This window comes from Acomys minous, assembly GCF_964271855.1.
Source record: "Acomys minous genome assembly, chromosome: 5".
Classification (NCBI taxonomy): Eukaryota; Metazoa; Chordata; class Mammalia; order Rodentia; family Muridae; genus Acomys; species Acomys minous.
This window is the reverse complement of record NC_140494.1, coordinates 32,416,581-32,440,109: the sequence shown is the minus strand read 5'-3', so window position 1 is coordinate 32,440,109 and position 23,529 is coordinate 32,416,581. Positions and strand designations below refer to the sequence as shown.

The 23,529-nt window shown below is 42.6% G+C and overlaps 2 protein-coding genes and 1 long non-coding RNA gene across 6 annotated transcripts in view; 2 read left to right on the top strand and 1 right to left on the bottom strand.

Moving 5' to 3' along the window:
* LOC311598136 (uncharacterized protein) overlaps nt 1–23,529 on the bottom strand; it is a 133,798-nt gene that overhangs the window by 90,981 nt on the left and 19,288 nt on the right. The window lies entirely within an intron of this gene.
* Nucleotides 3,686–14,578, top strand: LOC311598138 (uncharacterized protein). Of its 4 annotated transcripts, none has more exons than XR_014779490.1 (4): nt 3,686–3,827; nt 10,384–10,510; nt 10,685–10,745; nt 11,418–12,238. XR_014779490.1 is itself a non-coding variant. In XM_084783046.1 (4 exons), the coding sequence occupies exons 1-4, from the start codon at nt 3,825–3,827 to the stop codon at nt 13,601–13,603; spliced, it is 1,266 nt and encodes a 421-aa protein (XP_084639172.1). In that variant the 5' UTR covers nt 3,686–3,824; the 3' UTR covers nt 13,604–14,578. The 4 variants fall into 4 exon arrangements, 3 of the variants coding, with proteins under 3 accessions (XP_084639172.1, XP_084639171.1, XP_084639173.1); XM_084783046.1 differs by lacking the exon at nt 11,418–12,238 and adding an exon at nt 12,529–14,578; XM_084783045.1 differs by lacking the exon at nt 11,418–12,238 and adding an exon at nt 12,529–14,578 and having other exon boundaries at nt 3,686–3,869.
* On the top strand, nt 18,515–23,231 carry LOC311598151. Its single transcript, XR_014779497.1, has 3 exons — nt 18,515–18,777; nt 21,420–21,569; nt 23,129–23,231. It is a non-coding gene; the product is annotated as an uncharacterized lncRNA (long non-coding RNA).

Genomic DNA, 23,529 nt, shown 5'->3' with positions numbered 1-23,529 from the left:
AACTTAGCTGGGCATGGTGGCACAGGCATTTAATCCCAGCACTGAGGAGGCAGAGGCAGGAGGATCACTGTGAGTTCGAGGCCAGCCTGGTCTACAAAGCAAGTCCAGGACAGCCAAGGCTAAACAGAGAAACCCAATCTCAGAAAAAAACAAAACAAATCAACTTTAAATTTCTATCAAGATACAATAGTCTAGCCAGGTCGTGGTGGCGCACACCTTTAATCCCAGCATTTGGGAGGCAGAGGCAGGTGGATCTCTATGAGTTCAAGGCCAGCCTGGTCTATAAAGCGAGTCCAGGATAGTCAAGGCTACACAGAGAAACCTTGTCTCAAAAACAAAAACAAAACAAAAATAAAAACAAAACAATAATCTATATCAAAGTAAAATATTTAAGACTAGTACATTCTTCTTAAGATTTTAAAAATTTATTATTATCTATTTTTATTATTCTTCTTCTTCCTTATTCCTCCTTTCCTTCTTTCCCCCATCATTAGATAAAAGAGAAAGATAAGAGAAAAAGAAAAATAGAGTAGAGAGATCCCTGATTTAAATTTTATTTTAACAGGCCAGTGGTGGTACACGCCTTTAATTCCAGCACTCGGGAGGCAGAGGCAGATGGATCATTGTGAGTTTGAGGCCAGCCTCGTCTACAAAGTAAGTCTAAGACACCCAAGGCTACACAGAGAAATCTTGTCTTGAAAAACCAAACCAGCCAGGCGTGGTGGCACATGCCTTTAATCCTAGCACTGGGGAGGCAGAGGCAGGCGGATCGCTGTGAGTTCGAGGCCAGCCTGGTCTACAAAGTGAGTCCAGGACAGCCAAGACTATGCAGAGAGACTCTGTCTCGAAAAACCAAAAAAAAAAAAAAAAAAAAAAAAAAAAAAAAAAAAAAGAAAAGAAAAACCAAACCAAATCAAAATCCTAAACTGTTAATGTTATGAACATTGTCCTTTATTTCTAACCAGACCAATATCAAATTACTTCTCAGCTCCCTCTTCTATAGAAGACTATTATTCTAGGAATGATGGCCCAAAGAGCAGGATTAAATGTATACTGCTATTTATTACAGATGCACTGTGTACTATACATTACAGTGTACACAGTGAGTCAAGGTCCACTGGGCTTCTAAATGAGACTCTGTCTCAAACCAAGAAAATAAATTTAAATTATAGTTGTGACAGGCCAGCTGACTCCATTTTTCCTTCCTTTTACTAATTAATCATATATTAAAATTTGATTCTCAGTTAAAAATCAGTTTGTTTGTTTGTTTACTTGTTCTTCCTCTATGCTACTGTGATTTCTGCACCACAAACCATTTCCATTGTTGATGGTAGGTTCTGAACTGAGTGATAGTTAAGTAAATTACTAACTGAAAAAAATCCTGCTTTGGTAAGCACCTGATATGTACCTCAGCCTGGAGCTTGACTATACCAAGGCCCCCCTGCTTTTAGTTAGGACCACTTCCCTCTCTTACTTTATAGGAGACTGCAAGTTTTGTCCTGCTGTAAAATAAAATTTTATTTACAACATTTCAGTGGTTGCTCATGGTTTGATTTTTTGTTTTGTTTTGTTTTGTTTTTTGAGACAGGGTTTCTCTGTGTAGCCTTGACTGGCTCATGGTTTTTGACACCACAAAAAAATTTAAAATGTTTAGGATCATTTGAGATGGGTTATGTTGTGTCAGTGACTAGGTAGAGCAGCATGGCCTCAAATTCATGGATATGAATTTACCTCAAAAGTGCTGGGACTACGGGCATGTGCTACCGTGCTTGGCAATTGAAAATGACGGTGTGGGGCACTGGTGACAACCACCTGAAATGACTTTAAGAGGTATTGCATTGCCCCAGTTTTCCAGTGCTCCTTTTAATCTATCTTATTCAGTTTTATTGTTATTATTATTACTTTCGTATGGTGTGTGTGTGTGTGCACATGTGTGTGTGTGTGTGTGTGTGTGTGTGTGTAACAGAGTGGCACAGGCTTTCCTACAACTCACAGTAGTCTTTCTGCCTCTGTATACTGAGTGCTGGGATTGAAGGAATGCACTGCTACGCCCAGCCTGAACCGGAAGTCCTATGGTGCACGTTCTCTCTCCTCCTTCTGCCCGTTCTCTAGGTACGCTATGTGTACGAGTGCTTTGCCTGCACGCGCATCCTTGTGCCCTGTTCATGGCTGGTGGCCAGGCAGGAAGGAGTTACCGACTGTAGTGAGCTGCCTTACGGACTGGGAATGAACCCTGGCGGCTCTGGAAGAAACTTTGGTGCTCTTTGCTCTGAAGTATTTTCCACACCAAGATTTCTTTTTTCTTTTTTAAAGATTTACTTATTATGTACACAGTGTTCTGCCTGCATGTATGCCTGCAGGCCAAAAGAGGACATCAGATCACATTCTAGATGGTTATGAGCCACCGTGTGGTTGCTGGGAATTGAACTCGCGACCTTTGGAAGAGCAAATGGTGCTCTTGACCTCTGAGCCATCTCTCCAGCCCCTCCAAGTTGCCTATTATTGATAATGTTTCCTGTCCAAGGCATTTTAGGTCACTTGGGGATCATGCTTATGTTGATGGGGTCCCTGACGGTACGAAATGAGATGGAAACCTCAATGCAGATTTTCTTTGTCAAGGAGGCTAATGCCAGGTGAGTCATTGCCAGCATATTTAAACACAGTACGATTTGGGAAAAGGTTTCTAGGTAACCATCAGTCCAACCAGTACAGTTTCAGGTGGGCAGTAAAACCTAAGGTGTGACCCTATAAAAACCCCCTTTACGGGGTTTTTAGAGCTGAGGTTTCTCTGTGTAGCCTTGGCTAACCTAGACTCGCTTTGTAGGCCTCGAACTCACAGTTATCCTCCTGCCTCTGCCTCCCGAGTGCTGGGATTAAAAGCATGCGCACCACGCCCGGCCCATCCTTCTCGTTTGTTTGTTTTTTTGTTTTGTTTTTCGAGACAGGGTTTCTCTGTGTAGCCTTGGCTGTCCTGGATTCGCTTTGTAAACCAGGCTGGCCTCGAACTCACAGCGATCCGCCTGCCTCTGCCTCCCGAGTGCTGGGATTAAAGACGTGTGCCACCACACCCGGCCCGTTCTTATATATTCATAGAGATTTATTCTATCAGTTCTGTTTATCTAAAGAACCTTTACTAATACAGCTGCGTTTTTTGTTTGTTTGTTTGTTTTCGTTCTTTTCACCCCAGTGAGGAAGATGTGCTGGCTAACAATAGTGTGTTTGTCATCTGTTTTTTTGCTTTTTCTCAGCATTATCTGAAGTCTCATAGCTGCAGTTTACCTGACCCCAGCATGAAGTCACAGAGGAAAAAAAATTTTTTTTTAAAATTTTGTTTTCTAAAATCTCTCTTTAATTGTTTATATCCTTGGAACCTTTCCACCTGTGGGCCAGATTGTTCACTCTGCTGCAAGTTAAATAATCACCTTGATTCCAGGAGGAGGAAGAGGAAGCACCTACTGAGTGCTGGAAAACAGAAGGGTAGGCTATTGGAGGACAGGCACAAGCGCTGCTGACATGCAAATCTCTGCAGATCTGGAAAAGGTCTGGCTCTGGACTGGAAGCCTGGGCGTGGAAACACAGTACTGTGTCCCTTCAGCACACTAACCCTAACTCTTAGGGGAGGTGCTCATGTCACTCAAGACTCACTGGCCAATCACGACCTCAGGGTGGACCGTGAGTCAGGAAAGGAGGCGGGTTCTTCCGGGAGCCGTGCTGCAGGTTCTGCTACGCTGCTGAGCGCGGGCTTAGATTGTCCGGCTTGACGTTCTGTGGCTGCTGCTGCTGCTGGGCGCTGTGAGGGGAGCTCAGGCAAGCTAAGTCGCAACATGGTGAGCGTGTGGCCGCTGTCCACAACGGGGAGGAGCTGCTGGGTGAGCAGCTAGAGCTGGGGTCTTCCCCCGGGCTGGGTGGGAAGCCGGTGGCCTCCTGTGAGGTCCGCTGTGCTAACTCCCTGGACGCCGTGGTGACATCTGAGTAATTTCACTATGGGGGCTACATCAGCTCCGAGCCTCTGGAGCAGAGACTTGGGTGTAGAAACATCCTTGGCAGGATGCCGAACTGAGAGAGGCCTAGATTCCCTATATCTAATAGAAGTTCTGCCTTTGGCATTTAGCATTTAGTTGTAAGGAGTTTATCTCGTGTTGGGTAGCATTTTAATTATTAAGCTGTGATGCAAAAGAGTAGAATTCATGATGTAAAGGATTTACCAATGCTTAGGAAATAGTCACACCAAATAGAATTCGGCTGTGGTAGGACCCACGCCTTTAATCCCAGTACTCAGGAGGCAGAGGCAAGTGGATCCCTATGAGTTCGAGGCCAGCCTCGTCTACAAAGCGAGTCCAGGACAGCCAAGGCTACACAGAGAAACCCTGTCTCGAAATAAATAAATAAATAAAATAAATAAATAAAATAAATTTTAAAAAATAAAAAATTTTGAGATTATAGTTAAATTATTTTAACTTTCTCATTCTTTGCTACAGGGTTTGTTAAGTTGCAAACCCTGGGACAAATGGCTGAGGTGCCTATTTAACAAATCAAAGCAGACCTGGCTGTCAGGTTCTCCCAGCATCCCTCCATCCCTGTCTGTTACAGGAGATGGCTGGCAGGAACTATTGAGGACTTGCTTACACTGTCTTGGCAGAGTTTGGCTGTTGACTCAGTCTGTATCCAAGCTTGCCCTTTTTCAGGCAGAATTCTGTTTGTGGTAGAAAGGAGGGCATTTTTTCCAGTGACTTGTTTGCCATGTTTGAAGCCATCTCCATGAGGAGGTTCTTTGATGCTCATGACTGTCTTTGAGGTAGGCTGGGTGTTGGCCAGGAGCTAACCTGTCTTATTGTCAGTGAATCTTTAAAATAATAAAAACTTTTTAAAATGACATATTCTGTATGTCTCTGAGGTTTTTGAAGACCTTATCTATTTTATCTTATCTTTCTATAGAATCATATCTATCTGTTGTAAGTAAGATGTATATTCTTATAATAAAAATAGACTAGTAATTGATATGACCATGATTTGATCAACTAACAATTAACTTGTATATCTTATTTATCCCAAACAGAATGCAATAGCACTTTCATAGTATTGGAAGTAAACCTTGTGTTATAATTGAGCTATACGGGTACAATACCTCATGTTAGAGTAGGAATATATATAATATGTGTAAAGAATAATTTTACATTTGAATTATATACCACTGTATCTAAAATTAAACTTATTATGCATGTATACACAAAATTCTGTACCAGTTAATTAAAATTAACTTTGTGAGTGACAATTAAGGCATTAAGTTGAGGAGTAGATTCACTAATATACTTTTTGTTCTATCTTCCCTATATATTTCTATATTCCCCCTAACCCTCTATAGCCCAAGAAAGCAACAAAAAACCTACCTGACCCCCTTAAAGGAAATGGGGAGTCATTTTCTTAAGGTTTCTTCTGGCTGATTTGGGATGAATAATACCTTTGTTGGAGCCCACATAAAATTGGAAAAATGGTTAAACAAGCTAGAAATAGCATTTGTGGTCCAGTTTCTAAATGTTGAGAAATTCCAGGCTCAATTAGAGTCCTCTGTGGGACAGTCTGAAATGCTGGACCAATTGGGATTGGAAGCTTTCTTCAAAGCTGTCCTGGGAGCTGTCCTATTCTAATGAGGAACAGCAATCGAAGCATTTGGTTCTGGACCATGAAGGATGCAGGTTGTCAGTGTCCAGCATGCTGAGAGTAATTAATCCTGTCAGGTCTTATCCAATGTCAGTGTCTGATTCTTTTGTTCTGAAAACACATCATTTCTCACAAGCATTATACAATCCTAAAATTATAAATGTATAAGGTGTGCGTGATGCACAGAACAATTAAGTCTGGTTCTCTGCTCTTTGTATGAGCAGAAAAAAGACATCTGTAAATCTTAATTCATCCTATACAAAGATTTGCATCTAATAATAATTTGTAGGGATTCTTTGCCAACAAGAAGCATTGTCTATGCCTAGACATTCATGTCTCAGCCAGTCTCAGAGCTGTTCCCATATAGAGGGACTAGCAATATACGTTACCTGCTTGTTCTGCAGTTTAAATTCTTCACATCCTGATTGTATCCCCCTCCCTCATGCCCTCCTGATCCCCCCTCCTTCCTTCATCCCCTTTCCCTCCCTCCCCTAGTCCTCAGAAAGAGGAGCCCTCCTCCCCTAACATCTGACCTCAGCCTATCAAGTCTCATCTGTACTACTTGTAACCTCTTCCTCTGTAGCCTAGCAAGGCCACCCTGCCAGGGGGAAATGATCAAAGTTCAGTGGCCAGAGTCCATATCTGAAGTAGTCCCTACTCTCCACATTGTGGGACCCACAAGGAGATTGTGCTACTACTACATCTGAGCAGAGGGTCTAGGTCCACATCAGATCTCAACATTTCAGAGCCTAGAGTCTTCTGAAGGAGCCTCAGTTGAGGCCATGCCCCCACAAGAATGGCTGGTTGCTGTGTCTGTGAGAGATTGTGTTAGCTCATGGTTGAGGTGGGAAGGCTCTTCCACAGAGGACAGCAGTATCCCTAAGCAAGTGGGCCTGGGCTGCATAAGAAAGCTGAGCATGAGACAGGGACCAAGCAAGAGAGCAAGCCAGAAGCAATGTGTGTCCATGGTGTTTGCCTTCACTTTCTAAGATGAATTTCTGGACTAAGCTCCCAAATTAATGGACTGTGAATCTGACAGAACCATCAAAAAACCAGTTTATTCCCTGAGATGCTTTTGCTTAGAGGATTTAATTATAGCAACAGAGAAGCAAGTTAGAACAACAACAACAAACTGGTATGCAAAAAGTGATTTTGCTGCCTGACAGAACCTGGGAATGTTCTCTTTTGGAGGAACATGGAAAACATAAGGACTTGAGGTGCCAAAAGGCATAGAAAGCTGAACACAGAGCTTAATCAGTTGTTCTTGTGGGACCTGGAAGATCAGAGTGTTGAGAGGAATGCAAACAGAGGAAGTTGAGGTCAAAGGATTTCAATGGAAAATAAAATCTGTGAAAAATTTAGCTATAGGTCATTTATGTGACATTTTGGCCCCAAATCTTTGTTATTCTCCTTATGCCCTTGAGGAACTGAGTAAGGCAGAATTAAAAATAATGGGCTGATTTCTTAGATGGAAAATGAATCTGTTGTATAGTTACTACTCGTGACTCATTCAGGATTATGATAAAAACAAACAAACAAGGGCTGGAGAGATGGCTCAGCGGTTAAGAGCACTGTCTGCTCTTCCAAAGGTCCTGAGTTCAATTCCCAGCAACCACATGGTGGCTCACAACCATCTACAATGAGATTTAGTGCCCTCTTCTAGTGTGCAAGTGTACATGCAGGCAGGGTACTGTATACATAATAAATAAATCTTAAAACAAACAAACAAAAAACCAAAACAAAACAGCAAATGGGGTAAAAAGAAATACCAAGTCTGTGGTTCACAGAGGAAATCTGCAGTGGGTAGTTTCAGATGGCAGTCAAGTGCTGAAACAGGGCATGACTTCAACTTCAAGGAGATTGTTGTCATTAAAGAAAGGGCCCTTGCTCTGGATTGGAAGCCCAACACTCCCTCCTGCTGAGCCCTCAGTTAAAGGAAGGAGTAGGCAAAGTGACTCCTAGTCCCAGCAAGCAACTGCACACAAAACCTGCTGCAACTGTGGTCCAAGCATGGTGTCGTCCATCACAATTTAGAATCTTGGCAGGATCACCCATGTCCTGCTGGTTCTGGAATCAAGAAAGATGCATGAGAAGTTGCAGGGACAGGACCAGTTAAGCCTTTTGAAACAGAAGTTTCATGTGTCTGACATAGAGCTACAGGATTTGGTGTTTCCCCTGATGGGTTCCTTGCCTTGTTCCAATCTTCCCGTTCCTCTCTATTGGAATGCTAAGGGGTAATTTGTGCCATTGTATGTTGGACAGCTATAACTTGTTTTTTAATTTTACAAGTTGTGGGAGACAAGAGACTGCCCTGAGTGTCAAAAAAGACGTGGAGGATCACTGATGTTAGACTAGATGCATTTTCTTTCTTTCTTTCTTTCTTTCTTTCTTTCTTTCTTTCTTTCTTTCTTTCTTTTTTTTCTTGAGACAGGGTTTCTCTGTGTAGCCTTAGCTGTCCTGGACTCACTTTGTAGACCAGGCTGGCCTCGAACTCACAGAGATCTGCCTGCCTCTGCCTCCCAAGTGCTGGGATTAAAAGTTTATGTCACCACGGCCGGCAACTAGTCTAATGGTTTTTTGTTTTGTTTTTTGATTTTTGATTTTTTGAAGACAGAGTTTCCCTGTACCCCTGGCTGTCCCCACAGTAGGTATGCAGACCAGGTAGGCCTCAAACTTAGAGATTCACCTGACTCTGGCTTTTGAGTGCTGAGATTAAGTGTGGGTCAGCATGGCCTTTTTGTTTTTATATGATTGGCTGATGGGCCTGGAATGTAGGTTTTGTATATGTCAAACATATGCTATTTGTGCTGAGCTTCATACACATTGTGACTTTTGAAATTTGGCAGAGGATGGCATATATTCAGGATATTAATATCTTCTGAGTTATTAGATTGTGGGTGCATAACATTCTTTCTATCTGTTGTGTGTGTTTTGAATTTATGTTGAAATGAATATGAGTGCTGTATTTCCCAGTGTATAAGATGACTTTTGGCCCCTCCCCCGAAAAATCCGTGCCAAAGTGGGGGTTGTCTTTTATGCCAGGTACCTACCTGCAGTTTGCTTCCCCTTCCTTCATATGTCTGGTGCATAGAGTGGGGGATGCTGCAGCTGATTCCCTGCTCTGTGCAGGGAGTAGGAAGCAGGGAGGAACAAGCTGCACACATCTTCCTGTACCTCAAGGAGGAGAACGGGAGCGCTGATTGGCTTTCCATTTGACTCGGAGGGCTGAGCATCTTCAGGTTGAGTGTGGAGCATGCCTTAAAGGGACAGTGTAGGCTGGCATTGGCTGTCTGCTGGCATTTAATAAATGCCTGGCTGTGCCCTGCTCACAAATAGACACACGCCCAGTCTGCTGCACAGGGTGTGCATTGGAAGATGGCTAGTCTTATACAGTGAGTATATTCCAAACTATATATTAACTGGGAAAGTTGGGGGTTGTCTTGTATGCCCATCTTATATGCCAGAAAATACGGTATTTTGCCTATATGCGTGAATATGCACCTCATGTGTGCCTGGTCCTCACAATAGTCAGAAGATGGACTCAGAACTCCTGAACATCAAATAATAGATACTTGTGACACCCTCGTCTAACTATTGGAAGTTGAGCCCACTTATTTCCAGGACTAGCGTGCCTTTAATCCCAGCACTCAGGAGACAGAGGCAGGTGGATCACTATGAGTTCAAGGCCAACCTGGTCTACAAATTGAGTCTGGGACACCAAGTTGACACAGAGAAACCCTGTCTCAAAAAACCAATAAATAAATAAAAAACAAATCTACCCCAATGTTTGTGTGTATGTTTATATGTGTGAGAGAGAATGTCTTCTATGTGGTTACAGGTGACACACCAGAATCTGGAGCAGCAGGTGGTGATGAGCCTCCCAACTTGGCTTGGGTGTTGGTATCTGAACTCAAGTCAACCCCAAGAATACTTCCTGAGTGACCTGCCCAGCCCATATAATACTTTTTATGCAATGAAGGAAAAGTCTTTTAAAAAATTAATAAGAAAATCCTAAATAAAGAAAGAAGTAAATAAAGTATTCCTGGGAACCTGATGCATCTGAATTAAGATGGGTATGAACCAGGCGGGGTGGCACACACCTGTAATCACAGGACTCAGGAGGCAGTTACAAATGTACATTGTTAATATTTTCATCTGTACATTTGTAACTGATTAAACACGTATTCCCTTTTAGTAAGATCTTAATTAACGTTACAGTTTAAACTGAGGCACCTCAGATTTCTGGAAGAGGAAGTGAACTGGAGTGAATGTATGATTCTTTTTAGGAACTCCCATCTTTGTGGATTGTTTGGTTGAATTTTGAAGGGAAGATAGGATTTTAATATGCACCTCTGGGTGTCCTAGAACTCACTGCATAGACCAGGCTGTCTTCCAACTCAATGAGATACTTCTGCTCTGTTTCCTAAGTGCTTATATTAAAGGCGTGAGCCTTTCAGTTTCTCTGAGGTGTACTCAGTACTGTTAATCTGTTTCTCTCTCTCTCTCTCTCTCTCTCTCTCTCTCTCTCGATTGGCATTTTCCTTGCAAGACTATATTCTATTTAGAGGGTACAGAAATTTCCTGCTAAAATGACGCTAGAATGTCTGTGTCAGGAAATAAGTAGGGGGAGCACCGGAATTATATGAATATATTGTCAGTGAAGCGTGCATTTACAGTGGTGTCAGTATCATACTTTCCGTTGAACACATGTATGTGATATTTTAGGATGCAGTGACCTATGATGATGTGCATGTGAACTTCACTCGGGAAGAGTGGGCTTTGCTGGCTCCTTCCCAGAAGACTCTCTACGAAGATGTGATGCTGGAGACCTACAGGAACCTCATTGTTGTAGGTAAGACAGTGAATTTTCTTTCCCTTTTTAAAATAAGATTGATACTCTTCTGTAATTTCAATTGAGAAGGGGGTAAATAAATCAGGAATGGCTGTAAGGTTCACTGAAGGTAGTAACTTAAATTCTGCCTAATTTCCAATAATATATCATACAATTTCTGGTACTGTATTTTAGGCTATAATTGGGAAGACCACAGTATTGAAGATCAATGCCAAAGTTCTAGACGACAAGAAAGGTAACTGTCATGTACAAGCTGACACAAATATGTCTCTGAAGAAATTCTGATGTGCCCTGGAAATTTTAAGGAAAAACAACTTTAAGTGTATTGATGGTATTAAATTCTCACAAACCATGTACCTCAATATCAGGAATCTGATTTGTGTTTGCAAGGCATTCATTAAAGAAGGAAGACATGGAAACAATGCCTTAGCAGTTACCACCATTTGAATCAAGCCTCCTTAGAGCCACACTGTAGAGCTACCAGGCTGTTTAGTCTTATAACACTCAGATACTGCAAAAGGTACAAACATTGACTAAGTGATAAGTACATCTCCAAAACCTTCTAAGAAGCAAATAGTACATAGTAAAGCTGGTGTTACTCATATAGTTGTAGTACTGTTGCTAAGCTTAGTGAGTTTATGAGAGCTAAAAAGATTATATCGTGGCAGTGCTGGAATTTTGGTTTCTTAAAAAAAAAAAAGAAATATTACAGGAATATGTTCTTGTTTTAATCTCAGGTGCGGGATATGGGGTTGCTTCAGATTGTCCATGCCACCTGACTATGATTTGCCTCGTGCTCTGCAATTATGTGATGTTTAGAATTCTGGGGAGTTCTAGAATTCCAGGGTGGGTTGTTGTTGATTGTTGGTTGTTTGCTGTTGTTTGCTGTTGGTTATGGTATGTTAAGTCGTCATGTACAAAGAAGAAGCAACAACAACAAGAAATTAGATATCCTGATTGTGAAGATCAAGCATGCATCAAGGACCTGGATGCCCCTAATCATCAGGAAACACTCCAACAATAATATTGCACCTTTCTTTATTAAAGATTTGTTTGTTTGTTTGTTTGTTTATTAGGTATACAGTGTTTTGCCTGCATGTGCACCTGCACCCCAGAAGAGTGTACCAGATCTCATTATAGATGTTTGCTATTTGAACTCAGGACCTTTGGAAGAGCAGGCAGTGCTCGTAACCTCTGAGTCATCTCTCCCCCCTTCTTTTCTATCCCCTTTTCCTCTCCTGTCTAGTGTTAGGGAGTTATAACGGTAGAGAAGGTAGAAGAAAGAAGGACCCACAAAACAGCAAACACCAGCTCCAAGGTTGTTGTGGAGAATCCTTACTCCATATACCACATGTCTATAAGGGACAAAAAGTCAAGCTGTGTGAATACAATGTGGAAACCTTTCATTTGTTATTCTTCCTTTCATACATATACCACATGCCAAAATAGATGCAAGCCATCTATGCCTAAGGGGTACTGGAAGAAGCAAAGTACCCCCCTCTGTCACAGGACAATTAGAAGCTATGTCTCCAGTTAGAGTAGATTTGCTGGATGTGGTGCAAGTTTATAATTAGTTGGTTTTCCTACTTCACTGGGAATGCGTCAACAAACTCACACTGCAGAAAATAACTATGATTAATAGGAATGTGGAAATTCTTCTGTTTGTCCTGGCTCATTTTGCAAATGTAGCATGACTCACACTATAGGAAAATATATGAATGGAATCAATGTGGTAAATGTCTGAGTTCTTCTAGTGCTCTTCAAAAATTTGAAAAACCTCATAGAGGAAAAGCATGTTATAAATGTGAGCCATGTAATAAATGCTCACAGGTGTTTTCAAAGATGAAAAACAACCTGTAATTTAGGGGAGCACTATGAATATAAATGAGGTGATAAAACCTTAAGATCTGATTTCTTTTTACAATTAGATCAAATTGTGAAATTAATTCAAACAGATAAAAAGATTCATTAGTGTAATGAGTGTGGGAAAGCTCTCACATGTGCAATTATCTTCACAGGCATGAAAGAAGGCATACTGGAGAGAAACCCTCTGAATATCATCAATGTGTTCAAGCCCTTGCACATCCCAGTCATCTTCAAAAGCATGAAATAATTAATATCTTAGAGAAAACTTACAAATGTAATCAATGTGGTAAAGCCTTTTCACAACACAGTAGTCTCCGAATACATAAAAGAACACATACTAGAGAGAAACTCTATGAATGTGATCAGTGCGGGAAAGCCTTTGCACATCACAGTTATCTTCAAATACATAGAAGAACACATACTGGAGAGAAACCCTACAAATGTAACCAATGTGGTAAAGCCTTTTCACAACACAGTCATCTCCGAAGGCATAAAAGAACACATACTGGAGAGAAACCTTATGAATGTGATCAATGTGGGAAAGCCTTCACACGTCACAGTCATCTTCAAATGCATGAAAGAAATCATACCAAAGAGAAACCCTATGAATGTAAGCAATGTGGTAAGGCCTTTTCACAACACAGTAGTCTCCTAATACATAAAAGAACACATAGTAGAGACAAACCCTATGAATGTAAGCAATGTGGGAAAGCCTTTGCTCTTTACAGTAATCTTCAAAGACATGAAAGAATTCATACTGGAGAGAAACCCTATGAATGTAATCAGTGTGGGAAAGCCTTTGCAGGTCATAGTAATCTTCAAAGACATGAAAGAATTCATACTGGAGATAAACCCTACGAATGTGATCAATGTGGGAAAGCCTTTGCATGTCACAGTCATCTTCAAATACATAAAAGAACACACACTGGAGAGAAACCCTATGAGTGTAAGCAATGTGGTAAGGCCTTTTCACAACACAGTAGTCTCCTAATACATAAAAGAACACATACTGGAGAGAAACCCTATGAATGTAAGCAATGTGGGAAAGCCTTTGCACTTTATGGTAATCTTCAAAGACATGAAAGAATTCATACTGGAGAGAAACCCTATGAATGTAAGCAATGTGGGAAAGCCTTTGCAGGTCACAGTAATCTTCGAAGACATGAAAGAATTCATACTGGAGAGAAACGCTACGAATGTGATCAATGTGGGAAAGCCTTTTCATAATACAGTAGTCTCCAAATACATAAAAGAATGCATATTGGAGAGAAACCCTGTGAATGTTGTTGAAATTATTTTTATAAAGAAGTGTTTGTTTCTCTTAGTTTCTCTCTTAACCTGGCCATCACACAAATAATTGAGACTCTTTTATAATACAAGGCTTCACAACACAACCTTGAGCAGTTTAAATCTGTTCTTAACCCTCTATGTTATTTTGCCTTACTCCCAGCAAACATCCCAGGGATACTTTGCACTTTGTAGCTTTCCTCGGCTCCAGCTCCTTCCTCCTGATGCTTCTTGGACCTCTACCCGTGGCTGAATCCCCTGCTTCATCTCCTAGTTCCCCCGCCCCCTGGCTGGCAGGAAGTTCAGACCTATCCTCTCTCCTGCTCGTCGATTGGCTGTAAGCTGATTTATTGACGTATCAGGGGGACAAGTGGGGAGCAGAGTTTATATAACATTTAGACAGTAAATTCTCAGAACAAAGCTTGTAACCCAACATAGTGGGGTGTGTGTGTGTACAGAAATCAGCATTAAAACTACCCAATAACCTTAGGCCTACAGATTGTAAGCAATGTGGTAAAGCTTTTACATGTCACAGTAGTTTCCTAATACGTAAAAGAACACATTCTGCAGAGGAACCCCTACAAATGTAATCAACATAATGAAGCCTTTTTACAACAGTTAGTTTAGAATACATAAAAGAGCAAACAACTAGAGAGAGACCCTATGAATGTGACCAATATGGTGAAGACTTTGCATGTCACAATAATCTCCTAATATGTAAAAGAAAACAATGAATGGATGTAAGCAAGTGGTAAAGCCTGTGCGTGTAGCATTCTAAATCATGGGGAAAGTTATACTGAAGAGAAACCCTATAAATGTAGTCAGGGTGATAAAGTTTTGCATTTCATGATGTCTTTATAGAAGAGTGAAATCTTTAGTGTGTAATTAATCTATTAAAGCCTTTGCATATCAGCGTAGTCCTTGAGGAACTGAAAGAACTAAACCAATCTAAAGGATTTGGTAAGATCTTTACCCAGCACACATTAAGTTACACAAGATTATTTATTCTGGAGAGAAAAAAAAATCTGACCGATGTCAGCAATCGGCCCAAGGGTAACGATGTCCCTCTTCATTTTGTTCACACTGCAAACCCATGTTGACAAATGAACTATGAATTTATGAGCATATAAAGGGGGAGGAGGTCCCCCTCAGGCACAGTCATAGGGGAGGGGAGTAAGGAGAAAATGGGAGGATACCAGGGATGGGATAACCATTGAGATGTAACAAGAATAAATTAATTAAAATAAAGAAAGAAAAAAGAAAAAAAATTGAATATCATAACAAAAGAACTATGAATTTAAGTGAAGTAATCCTTCTAGATCCCATCGTTTCCTTCAATTACATAAAATAACTCATCCAGGTGTACATTTCTGTGGGTGTGTTATCAGTGCATTTTCTGTTGCTGTAAAACAGTGTCTAAGGACACTTGTAACTGTATGGTTTGGGTTGTGGCTGCAGAGGGATTTGGGGTCACTAGGAAAGTGTCATGGTGCATGAGGAAGCTCAGAGCTCACATCCTCAACCTGCAATGTTAATTAGGGTAGAAGGAAGAAATCCACATATGAAACTTCTCAATCCTACTCCCCAGCAGGACAGCATTTCCTACATCTTCACAAATGGAAGCACCTGTGAAGGATTGGCTTCTCTGACTTCAAGACTACATGGTTGCTTTCTGTTACAAGCCTCAACACTTGGGTTACAAGATTGAATGCTTACACGAAAAATCATTTGTGAGTAAAAATTTAATTCTTTAACACTTTTTTTCCTTTTTAACTATGTGATATCTGTGTATCTTTGTGACACTATATGCATGTGAATGCAGGTTTCCAATGCTGGTTAGAGTTAGGGTTCTGGGATAGGGTAAGAATTTGGGTTAGGAGTTAGGATTAGGGTTAAGGTTAGGAGTTACTGGTCAGGGTTCAGGTTAGGATTTAGGGTGAAGAGTTAAGGTTAGAGGTTAAGGTTAGGGTTACAGTTTTAGAGTTAGGATTTAGGGTCAGGGTCAGGACTCCAGTCTGGGTTAAGGGTTAGGGTTGGGGTTTAGGATTAGGGTTGGCGTTCGGATTAGGGTTAATTTAGGGTTAGGTGTTAGGGTTGGGTTAGGGTTTGGGTTATGATTAGGGTTTAGGGTTATGATTTGGAGTTAGGGTTAGAGAGTTTTAGGGTTAGGGGGTTAGAGGGCTAGGGTTGGGCTAGGATTAATGTTTAGGGTTAGGGTTAGAAGGCTAGGGTTAGGGGTTAGAGGGCTAGGGCTTTAGAGTTAGGTTTAGGGGGTTAGGGTTAGAGGTTAGGCGTAAGTGGTTAGGGTTAGGGGGTTAGGGTTTAGGGTTAAAGGACTAGGGTAAGGTTTAGGGGTTAAGGGGTTAGGGCTAGAGGGTTAGGGTTAGGGGTTAAGGGTTAGGGGGTTAGGGTTGGGGTTACAGTTAGGGGTTAAGGGTTAGAGGTTAGGGTTTAAGGTTGGTGTTGGTATTAGGGTTTAGGGATTGGGTGTTGGGGTTATCGTTGGGGTTAGGGGTTAGGGTTCCTTCGCACCCTAGCAGGATATCTATGATTCAGGATACCTGCAATTCATCTTTAGGGTTAGGGGTTACGGTTAGGAGTTAGGGTTAGTGTCAGGATTAGGTGTTAGGGGTTAGGGTCAGGGTTAGGTGTTAGGGGTCAGGGTTAGTTGTTAGAAGTCCTTTGTACCCTAGTAGGACATCAATTTACCTGCAATTCATCTTTAGAGTACGATGCGTTGAGTTTGTGTTGTCAGGCTATGGGAACAGCCTACTTTAGCCTGTTGAAATGTCTCCAGTGAGTTGAGTTTTGGTTTTTTGTTTTTGCTTTTTCCATCTCTGGTTTTTTTCCCCCTAAATGTCAGTGATGCATGAACTTCAAGTTCAAGAATGTGAATAAGCCAAGAATTGGTGTCAATCTCACAGAGTAAGGCTCTGTGAAGAGTAACCAAAATAGGAATCTATCTCATGTTGATTGATGCATACATTTAGTCCCAAGAAACATTTTTTAGAGGTGCCAGACCACAGAAGTGCCTCAGGAAGCCAATGAACAGGAGGAGTAAAAATTATTTGAGGTTTTTTCTTGACTGAGTAATCTGGGACTTGGAAAGTTAAGCTGTAGAACTTTGTTTCTGTTTTTACAATTGGCTGTATTGTATTCCTTCATTAGAGAGATGCATCAGTCCAACCAAGTCAATTTCCAACAATGTTACCTGACTAAGTGGCTGTATAGTATAAAGTTATTCCGGGGCCTGTTTGGTGGTGGCGCAGGCCTTTAATGCCAGCACTCGGGAGGCAGAGGCAGGTGGATCCCTGTGAGTTCGAGGCCAGCCTAGTCTACAAAGCAAGTCCAGGACAGCCAAGGCTACACAGAGAAACCCTGTCTCGAAAAACCTTAAAAAAAAAAAAAAGTTATTCAGGAAGTCAGTTGTAGGACTCTTAAGAAGTTAATCAGCAAAGTAAATTTGAGAACCAACAGTTAAAACCTAACAAAGGGGCTCATACCTGTGATCCCAGCACTAGGGAAGATCATGAGTCAGGCTCACCCTCGTCTATATAATGAGTCTGAAACCAAGTAGACTACATCAGACCTAGTTTTAAAAAAAAAGAATCAAAGTGGAAAAAAAAATCCAACCAAATTAGTAATGATTTTCTGAAAACAGAAATAACTTCCTTGATATATTCAAAGGCTGGTAAGAACAACTTTTGCAGGGGACAGGTGTAAAGAAATAGAGCCGCTTTCTCACACAAGAGGCCATCTCTTTTGCTAAAGGTCGATACACTTCTGTTTGCCCTTCTAATGTATAGTACAAGGCAGCCAGATAGCCTCACTCAGAAGTGAAGCAACTGGGACTCAAAGTCCATACAATTTTGACAATGCAGTCTATTCCCTAGAACTTAATGCTGGCACTTTCCCTAATTATTCAAGTCAGAGGGACCCCAAGGAACACACACTGAGAGAGAGTGGGGAATGAGCTCAGTTCATAAATTCATGAAGAGACTGAAGCATCTTTACCAATTTTTTTTAAAGGCATCTTTTCTTTTACATTGCTGGTCAATAAACCCTATAAAAAGGGCCAGGCGTGGTGGCGCGCACCTTTAATCCCAGCACTCAGGGGATCAGATCACGTTACAGGTGGTTGTGAGCTACCATGTGGTTGCTGGGAATTGAACTCAGGACCTTTGGAAGCGCAGGCGGAGCTCTTAACCATTGAGCCATCTCTCCAGCCCTCTTCTTTTTCTTTTTTAATATGAGATCTCAGATACCCCATGCGGGCTTCAAGCATGCTCTGTAGAGAAGGATGACCTTAAACTTCTGATCCCTCAGCATCTACTTCACAAGTGCTAGAATTCCAGGTGGCTCACTTGGAACTGGGGATTGAATGTTGGGGTTGATGTACGCTAGGCAAGCACTCTGCCAGGGTAGCTGTATTCCCAATCTACAATTCCGTTTCCTGTGGACCCAAGCTGCCAGTGCCAGCCACTATTGTGCTGCTCCCAATCAGCACAGGAAATGGAAGCAATAAGCATAAAACAGATAAAAAGAGAAACTAGAGAGAGGATCCTAGTGTGGTTATTCAGTCTGACCATAGAGAGGGCACACACGTAACATCCTAAATGGTGTCAGAAGCTTTGCTAAAGGCATCTGTCCAGGCTCCAGCACTGGGCCTTGGACAAAAGGGAAGCCTCTTAGCCTATCATCTCAAGTTTTCTAATCCTAACAGCCCAGCAACAGAAATAAATAAACCTTAAGTGTGGGCTGAGTCAGTGTGAAGCAAAGCAGTTGGTATCATGTATAAACCAAAGTTGATGAGAGTGAATGTAAGTGGTAGTTCAAGGTGATTAACTTTTTTTGATGTTTGTCATGGATGAGCAATAGCCTGTGAGCGTCCTGCAAGCCTGCATGGCGTGTTTGAAGAATGAAGAAGCAGCCCATGCATGAAGTACTGTGAGCGGAGTCACAACAATTAATCTCTGTCTCATGGGCAATGAAACTGGGACTCTTGAGAACAGAAAGCTCCTCTGGCTCAACGTCATGGTGGTAACCAAGCCAATGCCCTCCTCGTTCTTGGCTCTCTCATCTGTCTGGCTGATAGAACCCAGCCTGTAGAGCTGGTAAGTGAGTGAGGGGGCAAGTGCAGGGAGGGGCAGCCATTCCTCCTATGAGTACAAACGTAAAACTGATTTTTGTTAATAATTTCTCTTCAATGTCCAGTGACTGGAAATGTATTAGAATTCTTCACACTGAATCCATTGGCCTGGAAACAAAAGTAAGTGGGGATTATGTGTGGTGTGGTCAGGCTGCAAGAGAGCCCAGGGCTGCACACACTCAGAGCACTGACCCTGCCTGGAGAGATCTCCACAAGTCACCAGAACTGGATGCTGCTCTTACCCAGAAAGGACAAAAGCAGTCCTCTCTAAATGTCTAGGCCCTAGGATATCATAAGAGACAATTTTTGTTTTCCAACAAGTTCTTTTTATAAAAACAGCCATTTGGGAACAAGGCACTAAACTAATTTAGAAAAACTGAACACTTATTAAATGTTTCAAGTCACCGAAAATAACAAGACCAAGTTCTTCGCTTTAGGAAACTAGACCCCACTACATCACAAACATCCAAACACCGAGGGGCCTGTCAGCCGAGGCAGAGCTCTGAGATGCTCAACAGGAAGAGGATGCAGCAACTCTGAAGCTGTGTAGCCACAACAAAATCCACTAATGACTCTGAGTGCAAGCTTTCTCCTGTACACAATGGGAAATTAATTAGCTCAAGGTAGCCATCCTTAATGTACAGAGTCCTCTATGAAAGTGAGAAGACCTAGGCTTCAACTCAGCTCTGTTTTAGTCACTAGGAAGGCTAGTCCTATTCCTCACATCTTCATCTGAACAATGAGTGTAGAACCATCCACCCATCTCACAGAGCAGCACTGAGGTGCAACAGTGCAGTGAGTAGAACACCTGTCTCACAGAGGAGCACTGAGAGCAACAGTGCAGTGAGTAGAGCACCCATCTCACAGAGGAGCACTGAGAGCAACAGTGCAGTGAGTAGAGCACCCATCTCACAGAGCCGCACTGAGAGCAACCATGCAGTGAGTAGGGCACCCATCTCAGAGAGGATCACTGAGAGCAACAGTGCAGTGAGTAGAGCACCCGTCTCACAGAGGAGCACTGAGAGCAACAGTGCAGTGAGTAGAGCACCCGTCTCACAGAGGAGCACTGAGGAGCAACAGTGCAGTGAGTAGAGCACCCGTCTCACAGAGGAGCACTGAGAGCAACAGTGCAGTGAGTAGAGCACCCATCTCACAGAGGATCACTGAGAGCAACAGTGCAGTGAGTAGAGCACCTGTCTCACAGAGGAGCACTGAGAGCAACAGTGCAGTGAGTAGAGCACCCGTCTCACAGAGGAGCACTGAGAGCAACCATGCAGTGAGTAGAGCACCCGTCTCACAGAGGAGCACTGAGAGCAACAGTGCAGTGAGTAGGGCACCCGTCTCACAGAGGAGCACTGAGAGCAACAGTGCAGTGAGTAGGGCACCCGTCTCACAGAGGAGCACTGAGAGCAACAGTGCAGTGAGTAGGGCACCCGTCTCACAGAGGAGCACTGAGAGCAACAGTGCAGTGAGTAGGGCACCCGTCTCAGAGAGGAGCATTGAGCGCAACAGTGCAGTGAGTAGAGCACCCATCTCAGAGAGGAGCACTGAGAGCAACAGTGCAGTGAGTAGAGCACCCGTCTCACAGAGGAGCACTGAGAGCAACAGTGCAGTGAGTAGGGCACCCATCTCAGAGAGGAGCATTGAGCGCAACAGTGCAGTGAGTAGAGCACCCATCTCAGAGAGGAGCACTGAGAGCAACAGTGCAGTGAGTAGAGCACCCGTCTCACAGAGGAGCACTGAGAGCAACAGTGCAGTGAGTAGGGCACCCGTCTCAGAGAGGAGCACTGAGGAGCAACAGTGCAGTGTTAGAACGTGCCTCTCACAGGTCTCAGAGATGAGCAGAAGTCATTGTCACTCTGTGAGGAGAGACAGGGAAGTATGACCTCTGCTAAGCACCTTTGGCTCTGCACTAAGTTCAGAGGTTTTCTTTGTCTACTCATTTTATACCTATACACGCAAACTAAATGTCAGAGGGCCTTTAAGTAAAATTAAAATTACTTTCAAACATAGAAAATCAAAATGTGGCAAAGGATTTATTTTACATATAATGGAAACTAGAAAAAGACTTCAAGTGAGGAGCTGGGAGTGTGGGCGGGAGGTCAGATGGCTTGGAGAGAGAAGGCAAGCCCCGACTCTTACACTACTCACTTTTATTTAGAGTTGAGGCTGAAAGCCAATGTCTTGGTGCTATTCTCCCACGTGTTTCCCTCTTGTGTGCGCCTTTCCACTTTCAGACCATGGCTATTAACATGCTGCGGAACAAGCACTGCCAAACACAAGGCTAGCCCTTCAGAGTCTTCCCAGGTTCCCTGGGCCAGCAATTGAGAGGAGTGTTACACATAAAGCTTGAGACAGCTAGAGAGCTCAGCAGCCAAAAGCACCTTACCTCTCAAGCCCGCGGACCTGAGCCCCGAGCCAACTTCCACATGTGTGTGTGCACACACACACACACACCCCCCCCAACAATAAAAGTATTAATAATTGTAAAAATAATTTTTAGTTTAAATTTAAAAAGAAGTTGAAGTTGCCTAGAGCCAATTTGATGCCTAGAGCCCTCATAATATTTTTTATTGAGTTCATTAAATGTAACATTTCTCCTTTGAGAATTTCTCTGGAGGGGCTGGAGAGATGGCTCAGAGGTTAAGAACACTGACTGCTCATCCAGAGGTCCTGAGTTCAAGTCCCAGCAACCGCATGGTGGCTCCACAACCATCCATAATGTGATCTAATGCCCTCTTCTGGCCTGGCCTGCAGGTATGTATGCAGAGAGAACACTGTATACTAAATAAATAAATCCTGAGAGAGGTGGGGGAGGGAGGGGGAGAATTTTTCTGGAGAACAGAGTAGATGAGGTTATGGCAAGAATGAAAAAATACATTCATTTTGAGAGTATTCATAAGAGAAAAATTAATGTGAATACATTTTTCTTTCTTACTTAAATATTTTCATTTTGCTCTACATATTACCTTACCTCCGGCACCTCGGTTCTTTTGCTTAGAGATTTATTTTCATTTTATGTGTTGAGCGTTAGCCTCCATGAGTGTGCATATGCCACCTGTGTGCCTGGCATCTGACGACCAGCAGAGGGAATGGAGTGTCCTGTAAGTGGAGTCCCAGCTGGCTTTGAGCTGTCTGATGCAAGTTCTGGGACCCAAGCCAGGGCCTCTGCAAGAGCAGCAAGTGCTCTTAACTGCTGAGCCATCTCTCTTCCAATCCTTTAATTGATCAGAGATCACAAATCAGTTTTCTGTCAATGCTGCTGACTCTGTATCATAAAGACTTAAAATCAGGTCCTCTAAGTCCTTCAGCTTCATCCTTCGCAATTCTTTTGGCTAATCTACTTATTTTCTCGCTTTTCCACATAAATTTGATTCTTTTTAATGAAGTCTTGATGTGTCACCCAGGCTGGCTTCAATCTCTTAGTCTCAAGTAGTCCTCTTGCCTCACAGTCTTCCAAAGCAGCTGAGACTATGGACGCCAACTCCTGCACAGTGAGCTTGTTGATGACTATTAAAAAACGTTTTACTAGCCGGGCGTGGTGGCGCACGCCTTTAATCCCAGCACTCGGGAGGCAGAGGCAGGCGGCTCGCTGAGTTCGAGGCCAGCCTGGTCTACAAAGTGAGTCCAGGACAGCCAAGGCTACACAGAGAAACCCTGTCTCAAAAAAACCAAAAACCAAAACAAAAACATTTTTTTTGTTGTTTTTTGTTTTTTGTTTTTTTGTTTTTTTGAGACAAGGTTTCTCTGTGTAGCCTTGGCTGTCCTAGACTCGCTTTGTAGACCAGGCTGGCCTCGAACTCACAGTGATCCGCCTGCCTCTGCCTCCCGAGTGCTGGGATTAAAGGTGTGCGCCACCACCCCCGGCCTAACAAAAACGTTTTACTGGGGCTGGAGAGATGGCTCAGAGGTTGAGAGCACTGTCTGGTCTTCCAGAGGTCCTGAGTTCAATTCCCCAGCAACCACATGGTGGCTCACAACCATCTATAATGAGATCTGGTGCCCTCTTCTGGCCTGCAGGCATACATGCACACAGAATACTGTATAAATAATAAATAAATGTTTTTAAAAAAATAAGCCAGTTTTACTGGGACTCTGACTGGAATTTCATCGAATCTAATATTAATTCAGAAAGGCTAAATTAAATTTGTAGTTTTCACTTATTTTTCTAGTTTTTCTATTCTATTTCTGTTCTTTACTAATTTGCAAAAGTCATGGGCTTCTTTGTACACTATTTATGAGAAGCAAAGGAAATGCGTAAATGGACCAGGAGACAAATGCACTAACCCACTGCATGTCTGCTGTCTCCTCCTCAGGCTCAAAGAATGGAAGCTGAGGCAGGAGCAGAGGCTAAGAACGGTGGACACCCCTGATGACAAGGCAAAGCCAGCAAACCCCGAGAACTGGGTGCTTCTAGGAAAGCATCAAGGTCATCTTTTTTCTAAGAGGAAAGGACTCCCAGCGAGTTATACTCACAAGCAGAACTCTATTTGCTCTTGCATATGAGAAAGGACTTACCTCACCCTGTGCTAATGGCGACAGTTATCCAGCTCAGTCCTCTTCACACAGAGGACAGGGTGACTGCAAGGGTGGGATGCTTGGATTGCTTAATATTAAAAGCTCTTTGAGTTAGCCCCCTCCCCAGGGTTCAGAGATCCATGTAGTATAAGCTGGTTGTGCCTCCTTTCCTCATCTTGAGATCTAAATGCCTTCTCTG

Coding starts and splice junctions, on each gene's coding strand:
- LOC311598138 (XM_084783045.1), top strand. CDS start 3,825: ATGGTGAGCGTGTGGCCGCTGTCCACAACGGGGAGGAGCTGCTGG. Junction 3,870..10,383: donor CAACGGGGAGGAGCTGCTGG/GTGAGCAGCTAG, acceptor GTGATATTTTAG/GATGCAGTGACCTATGATGA. Junction 10,511..10,684: donor CAGGAACCTCATTGTTGTAG/GTAAGACAGTGA, acceptor ACTGTATTTTAG/GCTATAATTGGGAAGACCAC.